Below are 15,225 nucleotides of genomic sequence, written 5' to 3' on the forward strand. Positions count from 1 at the left end.
TTATGGCATGTATAATGTCAATTTATGTAGTATTGGACAAATTATTCCTTCACAGTGGGGATTTAGTCTTTGTATGTCCTCTGTGTTGGATGCAGGACACGGTGCCAGCATGGGAGCTGTGCTTGAAGACCTTCTTGCCCAGAGGCTGGCAACCTTTCCTAAAGTTCTTTGTTGCTGAGGTTCCGGGTGGTGCTTCTTCTCTGCCTTTGTCTTGAGATCCATACTCAGCAGTCCATGTTAAACCCAGCTGATGTTCTCCACGTTAGTGGCCTGGATTGAGGCTGGTATTTTAACATCACTCAAATGCCTGAAGTAGTAGTGCCAGGACTTAGCATACAAAAATTGTAGTCAGTCCTCACAGAACATAAGCTTTTCCACGAACACACAGCGTTAGCACATGCTGAATGTGTTCATTCACATTTGCCTTGTGCTGCTTGTTTGTTTGTTTTGGTGGGTTTTGAACTGTTAAGGAATCAAACTCGTCTCCGCAAGCACAGCTGCCTGACATTTTCTTTAAAATTCAAAACTGAAAGATGAGATTTTGATGGTATCATCACCTGTCTGCAGGGATTTAGGGCTTATCAGCAACTGATTAAGATATACAAGTGACGTAGGAAGAATTGGTGCTGCCTGAGAGATTCTTCTTATACACCAAGGACCACTGAACTGCTTTAAAGGAACTGGGCCCCGTGAAGGTGGTCAGCGTGCTCACAAGCCAGGAGCTTCTATTTCTTGCTCTAACACGTGCTTCTTCAGGGCATGAAGGTAGGTATGTGGGCATATCTAAAGCATTTTTTTTAAATGGCTTTTAATTGTGGTGCCCCAGTTTGGAAATGCAGTTAAAGGCATACTAGGCTAGATTAAGTGCTTAATACCTGCAAATCCTTTTATTCTCAGCTGGGATTGTAGGTACTCAACGATGCGTAGTAAGGACATGTTAGTTATTCTGTAGAGGGGTTGGATGCGAATTGTGTTGGATAAGTTCCTAGGCATTAGGAAACTTCACTGGACAGCACTAATATTAAGCACTAATAACAGCAACTGTAGTTTTCACATTGGGATGCCTCATGAGATGCAAATTTGCAAAGAGAAGGAGGAGACGTAACCAAAATAATTTCAAAATGTGGCACAGTACAGTGTAGTCTACAAAATGTGACTTACAAGGAATGTTGGGAAAAAAGGAAGCTTTAATTTCTTTTAAAAAAAGCAAACTGTTGTCATCTCAGACTGAAAAGAACATAATTAATGTTCTTTCCTGTCATCTTAAAATATGCTGTCTGCCACTCCATCTTTTCTTCCCCTTTTCTGATGTCACTTGGGAGACTAGTTTTCCTTAAAGTGGGTTTTCAGATTTGGGAGTCCTTGTTAAGAAAGATGGGATATGGCAGAACACCTCACAACTGTGTTAGGGTCAGCCCTCAGAATAATAATTTCGTTTCTGAGAACCTTCCTCAGCTAACTCACAGGTTAGGCTTGTGAAGCATCAATGCCATCTCAAGACAATCTTTGGCTCATGTTTTCGCATAGAAGAAACAGGCCTATTTTGAAAGTAACCCATCCACAGAATATTAAATTAGGATAAAATTAGGATATTGGGCATCACACCTGATGTCTTGTTCTGCTGTTTGCTGTTGGAGCCTGAGTACTGCACTCTGTGCTGTTTGCATTGTACTAAAACGTGCCTGAGTTTCGCTCGGACTGCTGTCCCCGGGGCCCTCATGAAGAAGAGATTCATATCTCACGAGATTACCCCACTGAGCAAAGAAATGAAATAAATAATGTAACTCTTTTAGTTCTGTCAACTATAGTAGCTCACAGAAAGAGCTTTTAAAGGCAGTGTCAGCATGGGCTAGATACTGCATCAGTGCAGGGAAAAAAAGACATCCTTTACAAGAACAGTGCTGCAAAATGAGGCCAATGTGAGCCTAATGGGTGGTGGAAAACAGTGAGCCTTTTTTTTTCCCCCTGCTCCCTAATGCAAGCCTGCAGGGGTTTATTTGCCAGTGTGTATGAGTCTTAGAGCAAATCAGCTTGCTGAAACTGTACTACAACAGGAGCTCAAAATAAATCATTAGAGTAGTAGGCATCTTATTTGGGAACCAATCAGAGTTTGTGCTGGTTCTTTCTCCTTAGCAGCTTTAATGAATTTATCAACACAAACTAGGAAATAAAAGATCTTACGGTAGTCTCCATTAGGATGAAGCCCACCAGAAATCCAGTTCCTTCCACAGTACAATACAATGCTTCTAAAAGACGGAAAAGTTTGTTATGATAATTTAGTTATGTGCGAAGAACCAGGAGAGCTAAAATGAGTTTAATAATTTTGTGGTACTGTAACTTTAGAAAGAAATGTTCCCCGGAACAATTGCTCTTCCCTGTACTGCAGAAAATCTTGCAAAAGCCCACTTGAAATGTGTCTATCAACGTGCACTAACTCAGCCAGGTACAATAAATTTCAAAATCTTCTATTTCCATTACAGAGGGTAAGCTCTCTTTTCTTTTTATTTGTCCACCAGCCCTTTCATTCAAGGCCTTGGACATAATTTTGTAATAATAGTTCGCAACATATTTCTGAAATGCATTATGACATTTGATCACGTTTTATCTAAAAATCACAGATACTCTGCCCTATCACATAATTTCCAGCCTTTGAGTACAACAACCTCCCAATTATCTGTTGAATGCTATTCCCTATCTGGTGCTAGGACTCTGTTTCTGTTTCAGTTAACCCTTCAGTGCACTCTGAACGGATAGTATCTGGTTAAGGGTAAGAAAAATAGCATAATGGTATGCTGAGAAAAGCAAAAAGAAAGGTATAAGCTCAGCAAAACCATTAAGAAGGGGAAGCTCTCTTGACAAGGGGAGGTCCCTGACTGTGTAAACGTGTGCTACCTTTATTGTAGTCCTTTTTCATACCATATATTGTAACAAAAGAGAATATAATTATCTGATATTAAGCTTGCGAGTTAAATATAGTGACAACATTATATAAAATAGAATATAGCTGTTAAAAAAGCTACCTTGGTTTCTGCATCGAGTTTTTATATTGTTAATGTAATAGGAATACTGTTTTTATGTGTGTGTGTGTAACAAAGTCCTGTTTCCACCTTAAGATAATGAACTGTCATATACAAGCCCTTGCAAAGCTGATAAGTAAAAATGGAGGCAGTGGTTACAGCTGCAATGAACCTTTAGGTACCTGGAACTCTGCCTGATGCGTAGAGAAGAACAATTAAATATATTTTTAACTTCCAGTCTTTAAAAGGTAATGGACTTGAATTTTTATGGATATTAAAGTATTAAGCATATTTTAAAAGCTGTAAGAAATAAATAAGAAACCAAGATAGGAATTGGAATGTAACTTTGGGACGTCATTATAGGGTGCTTTTACAGGTTTTCTGCGTACCACACTTTCCTCCAGAGGAAACTCAGTAGACCACGGAAAAGAAAGGATTAGTACTTTCTAATGTAATGTTATTTACTCTTTCATATTCCGTAGTACCTCATTACTGATGAGAGATGAGTTCCAGCAGTGCAGGCATGTTATAATAGGCGATATAAATGAGATTATAATAAGAGAATCCTTGATGATACACAGGGAATTAACAGACAGGAGTCCATATAGAAAAGCGAGCATGTATTCAGAGAAATTAAGCATGGGATAAGTCTTTGCTGGAGAGGAACCACAAAGGTGGAGGTTGAATCAAACTCATCAAGCCTCCTAAAAATCTGCGATAATCCAAAAAGAGAAGCAAAATCCATGAGTCCCAAACTTTATTGTCTGTGCTATAGTAGGCTTATTTTCACTCCTTAGAACTGTGTCCTTGAAATTCCTTTTGGAAGAAACTTTTCATTCTCAGTCTCAGTGAAATGGTGTAAATTAGAGGGGAAAAAAGGCTGGAATAAAAATAATAATGATAATAAAAACAGATTTACAGTTCTTAGGTTATGAGACACTAGAAAAATACAGTTTTTCTCCAAAATAGATTGTTCTGAATCTCCTGTGCGTAAGTGTGAAAAGAAGTGCCTTTGACAGGACTGATTTTTTTTCCATTTTAAAGTATTTTAAAAATAAAATAGCATATTATATAGATTATTTTAAAGTGCATTTTATTTTGTTCTTAATTTTCTTTTAAGCTAAAGTTTATTTTAAGTTTAAAAGTTTCCTTTAAACTAAAGAACCCAGGAATTCCAAGACTCCTGTACCTGTGGCACAGGTACTCACTCATTCGTTATTTATACAGTGGGACTTTCCTCAGGGATCAGTCTTCGGGGAGGTACATTAGCATGTGTCTAAATTTAAGAGTATCTATCTACCACTGAAGTCAATGGAGCTTAAGTAGGGGCTTAGAAGTATATATGTTTAAGACCTTTCTTTAAATAGCAGGGCCATAATGTCAATATATGTGAAGTATTTTAGAGAACAGGAAAAGGCAAAATACATGATTGAAAGACCCAATGAAAACAGATGAAAAAAGTGATGTGTACTACTATTATACAACTTTTTGCCTGTATTTCTGGTAAGTGCGCATTTCTATAGATCCAGTTACTAGTTTTGGCCTGTGTATTTTTTTCCTCTTCATTGACAGAGTATAAATAATACAAATGGTTGTGCATTGTATGATATAATAGCCAATCCAGCATGCCAAAGAGCTGTGTATTACAATGGACGCTATTACAATGTTATGTATACTTTCTGTGGTTTAGAAGCTCATGACATAGATAATTTCAAAACAATTAACAAACAAAAATTATTTACACAGAATTATTGTAAATCATTTTGAGGTTTTAAATGACTCGTACTTTCCAATGGAAGTGCCAGTGCTTGCTGCCCTTAGTAAATTCCTAGTAAAAACACTAGAAATTGTGTAGATGAATATTTAGGACAACAAACACCAAAATGTACTGTAATGAATATTTAGGACAACACCACCAATGCGTACTGTTAACACAAAGCTAGGGTTACAAATGTTTTCATCCTGCGAAAATACACCTTAAGAGGAAGATAGTTTAAAAACTTCCTAGCATATTGTACTCAGATTTTACTTTAATTTCCAGGAGAAGTTTTAACTGTGTAGCTGCTGCTGCAACCACAGCTAGAAACTAGCCAGCAGGCTAGCCAGGGCTGGAGTGGGGACGAAGGAATACTGGACAAGAGATTGGAATCGCCTAGGAAAGGCTATCAAGGCTGGGAGCTGCAGAAGGAAAGACATCAGGTAAGGGACTGGGACTGGCTGAAAAACTAGGGGGAGGTGGGAATGGTCTGGCATGAAAAATGAGGGCATGAAAGACAGAGATAGGGACGAGGAGAAAGAAAGGAAAATTAAACTGCCTGAACAAATACATGGAATCGAGGAGGTTGTTTAAGGAATGTGAAATCATGAAATGTCCAGCAGTCTGGGAGCTGAGACAGAGAGCGAGTATGCAGAACGTGAGTGCAGATGTGGTTAGAGGTTTGAAGGAGAGAGATGGATCCTGAAGGAGAATGGGAAGGGAGAACTGGATCCTGGAGGAGAGGTGTGGAAGTCTGAGGCAGGCAAGTGTGTGTTGTATGTAAGTAAAGCTAGTATTTTATACTCCTTCCCTCACTGGAGTGTCTGAGTAACTTTTCACATAAAAATTAATAGCAACCCTAACTTCCCCTGGGTAACAGGAGGAGACCTTTCTTTATTTGTTGAGTGGGGATTAGTGGGGACAAGTGGTTTGGATTTTTACTTTGTGCTTTTTGTGGGGATAGGAAAGAAAAATCTTTGATCAGAGACTGTTTGGAATGAGTTTGGTGATATAACAAACTGTGAATGTCTCTTATAGAGGGAAAATCTTTTTCAGGTGTTCCTGAAAGATGCCTGCAGTGTTGCTTAAGAACAATTATACTCTGGACTTGCATGTTCTCCTTTGTCCAAGTGCCTTAAAAAAGGCACACTTCATCTTCTCTGCTTTGTTTTGTTCTGGGGTTTGTAGTCTGTGCTGTTGCAAAGGAGAGCAGCTGCTGCAGTCTGTGATGTTACTGGGGATGATGATTTGTTAGCTCTTGTGCTAACCAGGCCCAATGCCTTATTCTGGTATTTGGAGCTGACTAGGAGCTGTCTGAAGGACTCAAGCTTGAGGCTTTTGCTCCAAAGCAAGTATTTATCTATTTATTGTCAGTAACAATTTTGAAGCAGTATTTTCTGCTTGATACAATGAGTTGCAACTAATCCAACCTGGTATGAAAAATGCATTCCTTTCTCTGTCCAGACTGTCCTCAGCAAGATAAGAGTCTCCCAACAAGGTGAAAGATAGAATTTTGGAAAACGTATGCTACTTGGATATAAAGCCAAAATGTGTAGGGGCTGTGAAAGCCTGCCGCTCTGAGCTAGATAAGGGCTATGCGCTTCCTGTGAAAGGTGTTAAAAACATCAGACAGCTTCTCATTTCAATGTTCCTCTTTTCTGTCCAGCGTCACTTCAGTTTTCTTTGGCTCCAGCTGCTCTCCACCCTAATCTCATTTCCTCTACCCATCGGGACATGCCAGCAGCGGTTACTCTGGCTGTGGATGAAGAACCGTCGCTGTGCCTGGCACGCTATCGTCAGCCAAACCCGCGGGATCTTATCAGGTTAGCTTTCTTGGGGGGTGTCTTAACGAGGCTGAAGGGTATCCCTGCGGCCTGCGAGATAAAGGCCTTGAGAAAGGAGGACCAAACGCTGGTCGCTCAAAAGTTGGTGCGGTGCGTGTAATTAACACAGGACGCCTCAGCGCACCGCGCCGTTTGTAAACGCTTGGGGTCGGTGGGCACCGTGCCCCCGGGGGCAGCCGCAGGTTGGGGCGAGCCCCGCTGCCCCCGCTGCCGAGGCCGGGCGGAGCACCCGCGGGGCCGCGCCCCGCCCCGCGCGTCACGGGATTCCTGCGCGCTCCCGCCAATCGCGGCGCCGGGCGCTGCGCCAGCGGCAGGGCGCTGGGGGGGGGGGGGCTGGCTGCGTGCTCCGTGCGGCCGGGTGAGCGCCCTGCCCGGCCGGCGTGCCCAGCCACAGCCGGCTGCGGGAAGAGGGCCCGCAGGGCAACGCGGAGTGGCAGGGCTGCTTCCGTCTCCCCTACTGGCGTTCTCGGGGCCGTAGTTCTGATGGAAGCGATCTCCGGATTGTTAATCTCCGGGAGGTTTCTTGCAGCTGGGAACTGGCGCTGCTGGCTTGTGACTCTTCCAGCTGCTCGTTATCCTACGTGTGTGTTGTGTTGGGTGGATGCCCATCTTGGTGCCTGGCTCTTAAAGTTTGCAGAATGTTCCACTGTGCAGCTCTCAGTTCTCTCTCTGGCTACTCATTAGGATTCTGTTCTCTCACAAAATAGCGCCAACAGGTAAATTAATCCACTAATTCTGCTTCTTGACTAAAATCCTTGGTAGCTTCACCCAAGCAGTCGCCTTTGATAAACTCAGCAGGGTCAGAGGGTATGGTATGTCCGCAGCAGCCTGTGTAGTGCGGCTCACCGTGTTTATGTGAGGGCCAGAGCAGCGTGCCTGCTGTAGCAGGGCGCTGTGCTGCTGACAACGCTCTGCTCCTCGGCAGGGTTGGTGAGCCCCAAGCAAATCGCTCCGCTCGCATGGCTCGGCTGTTTCTGCTACTGGAGGTAGGTTGGATGTCTGCACAGAACCGCATTGTGTCATCGTTTGTAATAAAGACTTTGCAAACCAAATATGACTTCCTATACCCAAGTGACAGACGAGAGAGGTTGTCATGAGTACAGAATTTGAGGCTGTAGTTGAAATGTAGTTAAAATAGCAAGCGGCTGTTCAGTCAAAGTAGAGGTTACTTTCACACGGGGCATTTCGTTATTGATGTCAGCAGAAAATGGAGTGGATTTTTCTCGTTACACGGCACGGCAGCGGCCCTAACTGAGCGGGGTCTGCTGGAAGCGCCTGCTAAAATTCACACCGTGTGTCCAATCGAAACGGAAATAGTTTGGGAGATCCGACGCGGGAACGAGCTGCCTCTGCCTTCCCGAGCCCCACGTTCGCCTCGTTAGCTCCGGGCGGTTGGGCGGCCGTTACCCGCCGCGGCCTCTCGCGCGCCCCGCGCCGTGCGGTGCGTGCGGGTACCCCCGCGCGGCGCGGCTGGCGGCGTGCCTTTTGTGTTTGTACACACGGCGCCCGGGGAGGGAGCGGGGGAGGGAGGGGGCGGCGCCGGGGGCGGGGCGGCGCCTTCCCTCCATTGTGCGCCATTGGCGGGCGGGCGGGCCGGGGGCGGGGCGTGGCGGGGCCCGCCCCTCGCTAGGCGGCCATCTTCCAATTGTGCTCCCGGCCGCCGCCGCCGCCAGCAGCAGCCGCCGCAGCTCCGGCTCCTCCTCGCGCCCGCCCCCTCCCCGCCCACCGCCCTCCCACCCTCCTCCCTCCCTCCCTCCCGCACGGCAGCCGCGCTCGCCCAGCGGACGGGGTAAGTCTCGCGCCGCGCCCGCCGCCCCCCCGCGCCCCTCGTCCCCCCCCCCCCCCGCCCGTCGCCCCCCGTCCCACCTCCCAAACTTTTGGGGGCTCGGCAGGCGGCGGCAGCCCCCGTCCCCCGTCGCCTCCCCCGCTCGGCCGGAGCGGCTCCCTCCGCCGGCACCCCCCGCCCCCGCTTCTCGGGCCCTTTGCCCCCCGCTGGCCCTCTCGGTCCCGCTCCGGACCCCCCCGGCGGCCTCCCCGGCCCCTCGGCTGCCCCCTGGGGCCGGCATCCCCCCGGTCGGGGCCGCGGAGCGGGGGCTCTGGGCAGCCCCGGGTAACTCCGCTGCCTGCCTGCCTTCCCCTGCTCCCCACAGTTGTTGCTCAGCTTCACCATCTTGTCTCTTTTCTCTGGTCACCGACCATATTTTTTTTCCTAGTGCATAAAAAAAAAACAATAAAAAGGGAAAGAAACGGGCCGAAGGAACGGCCCAAACCCCACGCAATTTTTCGGTTTTCGAGCGTAAACTTTTCCGCTGGCCCCCCCCCCTCACGGGCACCCGCGTGCTTTGCAGCTCCTCGCAATTTTTTCGCGTTATTTTTTTCGCGTTTTATTTTTTGCCTCCTTCGCCGGAGAGGACTGGGGCTGCGCTTCGCGATTGTTTCCATCTTGTTCTGGGGCCGGGAGCCGAGTTTGCCTCTGAGAGGCGCTTGGGAGCGAGGCGGCTTCGGGGGAAGCGCTTCCGCGGAGCGGAGGCGAGGCGGCTCCCAAGGCAGCCCCCCGAAAAGTTTGCCGCTCTCCTGCACTTCCACCCGGCCCCTTCCCTTCCCTTCCCGCACGGCAACCGCCGGTCCGCGCCTGATCGCCCGCCGAGCGCTGCCGGCCGGCGGAGTGGGGGGGGGGGGGGCACCCGTTGGGTCCGGCCGCCCGGGGCTGCCCCTCGGTCTGCCCCCTCCTCCGCCGCCCCGGGGGGGGATTTGGCCGGGTGGAGGCCGCCCACCGCCTGCGAGCCCCCCCCGGCCTTCCCCGGGCGGCGTTCGCGGCACTTTGCCGGTGGCTGCCGGCCGGCAGGGGACCCGCAGCCGCCTCTCGGCGCCCGGCTCCCCGGGCTGGTGGGGCCGCAGCCCCTCTGCTCAGCCGGTGGGCGCAGCGGGCGGGGGGGGCGCGGGGGGGCCGGTTTAACGTTCCCCCCCCTCCTCTCCCCGGGGGACAGCGGTCGTTACGCGGGGCGGGGGCTTGTCGCCGCAGGTGTAAGTCAGCGACGTCGGCAGGAGCATGGCCCGCACCAAGCAGACCGCCCGCAAGTCCACCGGCGGCAAGGCGCCCCGCAAGCAGCTGGCCACCAAGGCGGCGCGCAAGAGCGCGCCCTCTACCGGCGGGGTGAAGAAGCCGCACCGCTACAGGTACGCAGCGCCCCGCACCGGCGGCGCCGCGCCCGCACCGCTCCCGCACCCACCCCCCCCAACCCCCCCCTCCCGCAACGGGCCGCGCTGCGGGGGGGCGGCGGGCGGGCGGGCGGGGCGGGGGGGCCGCCGCCGTGCTCCCTCCCTGCCTGCCCGGCTCGCCGGCCTCCCGACAGCACCGCACCCCCGCAGCCCCCCCGTTAATTACAATTTAATAATTATCGTGCCTTTTCGGCGCCTTCCGCCTTTAACCATTTAACCGGTAACGCACCGCACGCGCGCGCACGCCGCTGCCGCCGTGGAGGTGGTGGGTGCGTGGCGTTTATTTTTGGCGCGTGCGGACCGCAGTCCCGCAGCAGGATGGTGCCGCCGCCAAGTTTATCGTCGCGGAGCGGCTCTGCTGCTGTCCCCCCTCGGTGCCGCTCCGCCCGCGGTGGCGGTGCAGCAGGCACGGCCGGCCACGGGGGGGCGCGAAACGCCCGCGGGTGCACCGCGGCTCGTCCCCGAAATAGCCGCTCACAGCAAGAAAGGGAATAGTTTGTTCAGGAGGAGAGGCGGATCTTTTCAGCGGCGCTCCGATAGCGAAGCTCTCCGCCCGGGCAAGCCCTTCCTCAGTCCGGAGCAGTGAGAGTTGTGCTGCAGCTTGGGGACGGTCCCGGGATAGATGTGCGTGTTACCTGGGGAAAAGCGCCAAGTTAGTTGGAGGAGGAGCGGATTGCGAATAGTTAGCGTAACCGAAAGTTTATTGTGGGAGGTGTGAGGCTGAATTGACAGGCTAGGAGGCAGGTTATAAGGCTAGAGTTAGAAAGTACCAAACTTCTGCAGAAATAATTGCATTGCTAACTTTTTGGGTAAACTCTGTGTGTAAGTATATTGTCCATCAGAATTTGTAGTTCTAACACCAGGAAATAGATGGGATACTTTTACTGATAATGCTATACAGAATATAAATTCTGTTACTTCTGAGAACATTGTCAGTGGTTTATGTCAGCAGGGAGGAAGAGCCAGATGACCCTTAGAATTGTATCGCTTGTCAGGCTAATTGCTAGGAGGGTACCTCCTTGTATTGCTGAACAAGGTAACTCACAGCAGTCTGCACTGAGACCACTAACACATATCAGTGTAAGGTAGCTGACATATGTTACACAGCCTTTTCGTTGCTGTCAGGACCCTTGACAGCCTCGTCTTGTCCTGCAGGGATCCCTACTGGGGCTACAGATCATACAGATCAGTGGTGAGAAATAGGGGCCCTTTGAAAGAGAAACTGGTTTCCTATCGTAGGTGCTGGGATGCTTCTACACAGTACGTGTATGTACTTAGTTTAGGTTAGATTGTGAACCCGTATGTTAAGGTGATGTAGAACTATGTTTTGAATACTAATTCTTTTTTTTATTATTATTATTATTTAATTTTAAAAGGCCAGGTACTGTGGCTCTCCGTGAAATCAGACGCTATCAGAAGTCTACTGAACTTTTGATCCGCAAACTTCCCTTCCAGCGTCTGGTGCGTGAAATTGCTCAGGACTTCAAAACAGATCTGCGCTTCCAGAGCGCTGCTATCGGTGCTTTGCAGGTAAGTGCTACTGGGAGAAGCACCTCGCCTGGGTGGCAGTTGGTATGGGTTCTCAAGGAAGTTGCTAAAGCATGCATCTATCTGCTTTCCAAAAGAAGCCATTATTGTAAGGACACAACTACTGCTATTGTAAATGTTGTAATAAAGTGGCTCTTGCACCCTAAAAGGCAGAGGTTTAAGGTAGGGGAGGGCTCTGCCCCCTACCCTGTTGGCCAGAATGTTTCTGTGGTTAGCTCTAGCTGCTCTGGATTGATGAGCAGAGCTGCTGTCAGAGGGGCTTTGGCATGGGAGATGCACCCTCACTGGCATCCATTGCTCACAGTTGATGCGGTGACGCCCTGCAGTTACCATAGCTAAACTAATGCAGTGGCAGGTCAGCAGCAACAAATGTGTTTTTGTAACCAGCTACCCCAGCTCTTCTCCAGGTGACAGAAGAGTTAATTTAATAAGACACTTAAGATAAATCTGTTTCTTCTGTCCTCGAGCATTGTCAGAGTTCTTACATTTGGAAGAGAGGAAAGTGTCACTGTGTAGAACTTTCTAGTCTGTCCAAATGGAGGTCTTCATTTGAAAAATAAAGAAAACCAGCTTGATGAGCCACACCTAAACGTGGTTGAGGAAATAAGTGGTTTTGTGTAAAGTACTTGATAATAAACACATTTTCTTATATGTTAGTTAAATAACTGACTTAAAATACATTGACAGTGAAGTATTGATTGCTCCTTCTGACCAAAAATCTTGGCAGTATAACTTAAAATCTAGTGTAACCTACTTAGAACTTGATATCCTTGTTAAAGTAGTTGTATGCTTTTGCTTCCTTTGTTCTGAAAACTGATGGACTGCAGCTGTGTAGCTGTACTTCCTAAATATGGTGCCCAAAAGTTTAATCCTGTGGCAGAGATTTTGCATCTAAGTTAGGTCCCCTGCAAGGCTATGGAGGGAATTCATGGAACATCATGGAATTAAATGCTGCATTTCTTTCTCATGAGAGAAATATATTCCTGATTTAAAAGATTGTTCCAAAACGTATCTGTAATTATAGAATATATCAAAACACAGCTGTCTTTTTCTGATTCATGGCTTCCACTTTGGCCAAAATGTGTGCCATGATGTCCTGTAAACTTGAGCACGCACTTAGCTTCAAAAGGTGACTGCATTTGTATGGTTGCTGCTTTTGCTTTTAGTTGGTGTTCTGACTTCATTGCTGTGAGTGAATATGTTAGTTCTTAAATCATGAGGTTTATCTGTGTTTTGGTCTTTTAAATCAGGAATTCCGCGTTAAAATTTAGTCAGTATTAGATTCAAATTCAGAATGCTAGCTTGAATGTTCCTGGTTTTGTGTTAAGCAGTTGTTAGAGAAGTTGTTTGTATAATATTTGTACTTGCATGTTTTTAAGAAAAAAAAAGGCAAACTTAACTCTTCTAGTACCATGTTGTTCATGCTAGTACTGCTTACTTAGTGAAGTGTCTTAACTTTTCATGTAGAGAATTAGCAAAGCTGTGTTAGGATAACTTATGGCATATGAAATGACTTAATACTACAGTCAGCATCTGCTGTAGTAAATATTTTTTTCTTCGAATTAAATGTTCTATGTAACCTAGGAAGCTGATTTGGAGGCTCACACAAGCTGATCTTTTGCATGTATTGTAGAAGGGTGGACCTCGGCCTTCCTTCTGGAAGTGAGCCCCATTGCTTCTGTCTTTTTATCCCAAGTGCATGCTGTGTCCTGTTCTGCGTCTGATAGTGTCATGCTTCTTAGGAGGCTGCTAGGTGCTAGAATTCTGAATCAACCCCCAAATGGGTAAACTGTTATGTGCTAGGCTTAATACCAGCCAAATTAATGTGAGTTAGAAGAATAATTAGGTCCAACTGGGCATCTGTCTAACCCCAGATCCGGTCTGCAGTGGTTTAGTAACGGGGACAGCACAGTGATCAGGGTTGTAGTTTTCCTAGGACAGGGCTTGTCCTTTGCCCTTCCAAGGTGCTGGCCGTGTGATTCTCACAGACGTGAGAGCCTGCTGTGTAGCTGGGGGCTGTGACATCTGTGCCCCAAATAGACTGGTGATGCTTAGGGAGGGAACAGAGTATAGGATCGTGAAAAGTGTCTAATAGTAATTCTCAGACTGCTGTTGTGCTTTTGGTGATTCGAGAAGTTTGTCAGTCAGAGGTGTCGTACCCTTGTATCAAATAATTCTCAGTACATTTCTTTTTCTAGTTTGTGATTTTTGAATTAAGCAACCTCTTCAGTAGCTGCAGCATCCTACAGCAAGGAGCTGTGTGCCTTTACTGTGTGTTGTGAAGGAATATCTGCTCTTTTCCTTAGCAACAGCCAATTTTACTTGACGCTCAGTAGCTCTTACTTTGGAAGAACAGAGAAGTAACTTAAATGGTGTAACACTGCCTTTAAAAAGAGAAGTTCTTAAACAAACTCACCTTTTGATAAGATGATCCCTTATCTGTGAGAGCGCTGTCACAATATTTATTCAGTTGTATTCCAGAGAATGTCCTCACTAAGTGGTAGTAGCTTTGACATAGAATATTATTTGGTGGTTTGTAAGAAAATGGAGTCTTTTATGTTTTAACAATCTAAAACTTTTGGTGTGTATTAATAAAGGTAGAAGCCTAAACTTAATGCCATCTTATGTTGTACTTGGAATTCTTTTTTCTGCCTTATACTCAGAGAGTGAAAGTATTCTTAACTCTTTTGTTCTATACTAGGAGGCAAGTGAAGCCTACTTGGTTGGCCTGTTTGAAGATACCAACCTGTGTGCTATCCATGCCAAACGTGTCACAATCATGCCAAAAGATATCCAGCTAGCACGCCGCATACGTGGAGAGCGTGCGTAAACTTCACCACGATGGGTTTGTCATTCTTGAAGCAAAATATTCTTCCTGTTATTGGTAGTAATGAACGTTAGATATTTTTTCCATGGGGTTAAAAGGTACCTAAGTATATGGTTGCAAATGGAAAAATAGGGGACAGAATTGGTATTGGCAAGTTTTTTTCCATTTTCATTTGTGTGTGGATTTTTAATATAAATGAGGGGGCATAAAACATCAATGCAGGCAAAAAAAAAAGTCTCAGTGAACAAGTTTCAACAATTCAGCTTTATAAAAATTATAAATAAACCTGTCAAATTTTTTCTGGACAATGCCAGCATTTGGATTTTTTTTAAACAAGTAAATTTCTTATCAATGGCAACTAAATGGTGTTTGTAGCATTTTTATCATACAGTAGATTCCATCCATTCACTATACTTTTCTAACTGAGTTGTCCTACATGCAAATACATGTTTTTAATGTTGTCTGTCTTCTGTGCTGTTCCTGTAAGTTTGCTATTAAAATACATTAAATGATGCCTGGTTTTAGTCTTGATTTTTAAATATTACGTTTGGGTTATATTTGATTAAAAAGTAATCAGTCTGTATCTGGATAAATTTTCTTACCCCTTTCCTTTTTCTCTTCCATATGTGGCCTGAATACCTAAGGTAGATTGAGGAAACAAACACAGCTGATATTACCTTGGCTGAAGTACTGTATATGTAAGGGTTTTTTTTAAGAGGTTAAAATCTGTCTACTCCACATGAAAGCAAGTTTGGTATGTGTATATTGCTGTGTAGAGCCTGGAGCTCAGCTGAGCTTTCTAACTTAACTGCTTTTTCTTAGCACTGTAGCTTTGTTGCTGTTTAGATTCTTCTCTTATTTGAATTAATGCTGAATTTGGAACCATTTATCTTTTTGTGCTTCACTAGGCAGTGCAGTCAGTATAAGTGGTGTTTTTTTTTTCTTTTTTTTTTATTATTATTAAACCTTTCTGCACTCCATTATCTGGTTTCTTGATTTGTAGGTATTCACTTT

At 46.5% G+C, this 15,225-nt stretch overlaps 1 protein-coding gene across 3 annotated transcripts; it reads left to right on the forward strand.

The window, feature by feature from the left end:
- The first annotated feature begins 5,199 nt into the window (after positions 1 to 5,199).
- On the forward strand, positions 5,200 to 14,723 carry LOC121067086 (histone H3.3A). Of its 3 annotated transcripts, none has more exons than XM_040551140.1 (4): positions 5,200 to 5,216; positions 9,640 to 9,794; positions 11,213 to 11,366; positions 14,086 to 14,723. In XM_040551140.1, the coding sequence occupies exons 2-4, from the start codon at positions 9,667 to 9,669 to the stop codon at positions 14,212 to 14,214; spliced, it is 411 nt and encodes a 136-aa protein (XP_040407074.1). In that variant the 5' UTR covers positions 5,200 to 5,216; positions 9,640 to 9,666; the 3' UTR covers positions 14,215 to 14,723. The 3 variants fall into 3 exon arrangements, with proteins under 3 accessions (XP_040407074.1, XP_040407075.1, XP_040407072.1); XM_040551141.1 differs by lacking the exon at positions 5,200 to 5,216 and adding an exon at positions 6,579 to 6,596; XM_040551138.1 differs by lacking the exon at positions 5,200 to 5,216 and adding an exon at positions 8,229 to 8,406.
- The last annotated feature ends 502 nt before the right edge of the window (positions 14,724 to 15,225 follow it).

The sequence above is a fragment of the Cygnus olor genome, chromosome 3 (genome assembly GCF_009769625.2).
Source record: "Cygnus olor isolate bCygOlo1 chromosome 3, bCygOlo1.pri.v2, whole genome shotgun sequence".
NCBI classification, from domain to species: domain Eukaryota; kingdom Metazoa; phylum Chordata; class Aves; order Anseriformes; family Anatidae; genus Cygnus; species Cygnus olor.

Coding starts and splice junctions, on each gene's coding strand:
- LOC121067086 (XM_040551140.1), top strand. CDS start 9,667: ATGGCCCGCACCAAGCAGACCGCCCGCAAGTCCACCGGCGGCAAGGCG. Junction 9,795..11,212: donor AAGAAGCCGCACCGCTACAG/GTACGCAGCGCC, acceptor TAATTTTAAAAG/GCCAGGTACTGTGGCTCTCC. Junction 11,367..14,085: donor CTGCTATCGGTGCTTTGCAG/GTAAGTGCTACT, acceptor GTTCTATACTAG/GAGGCAAGTGAAGCCTACTT.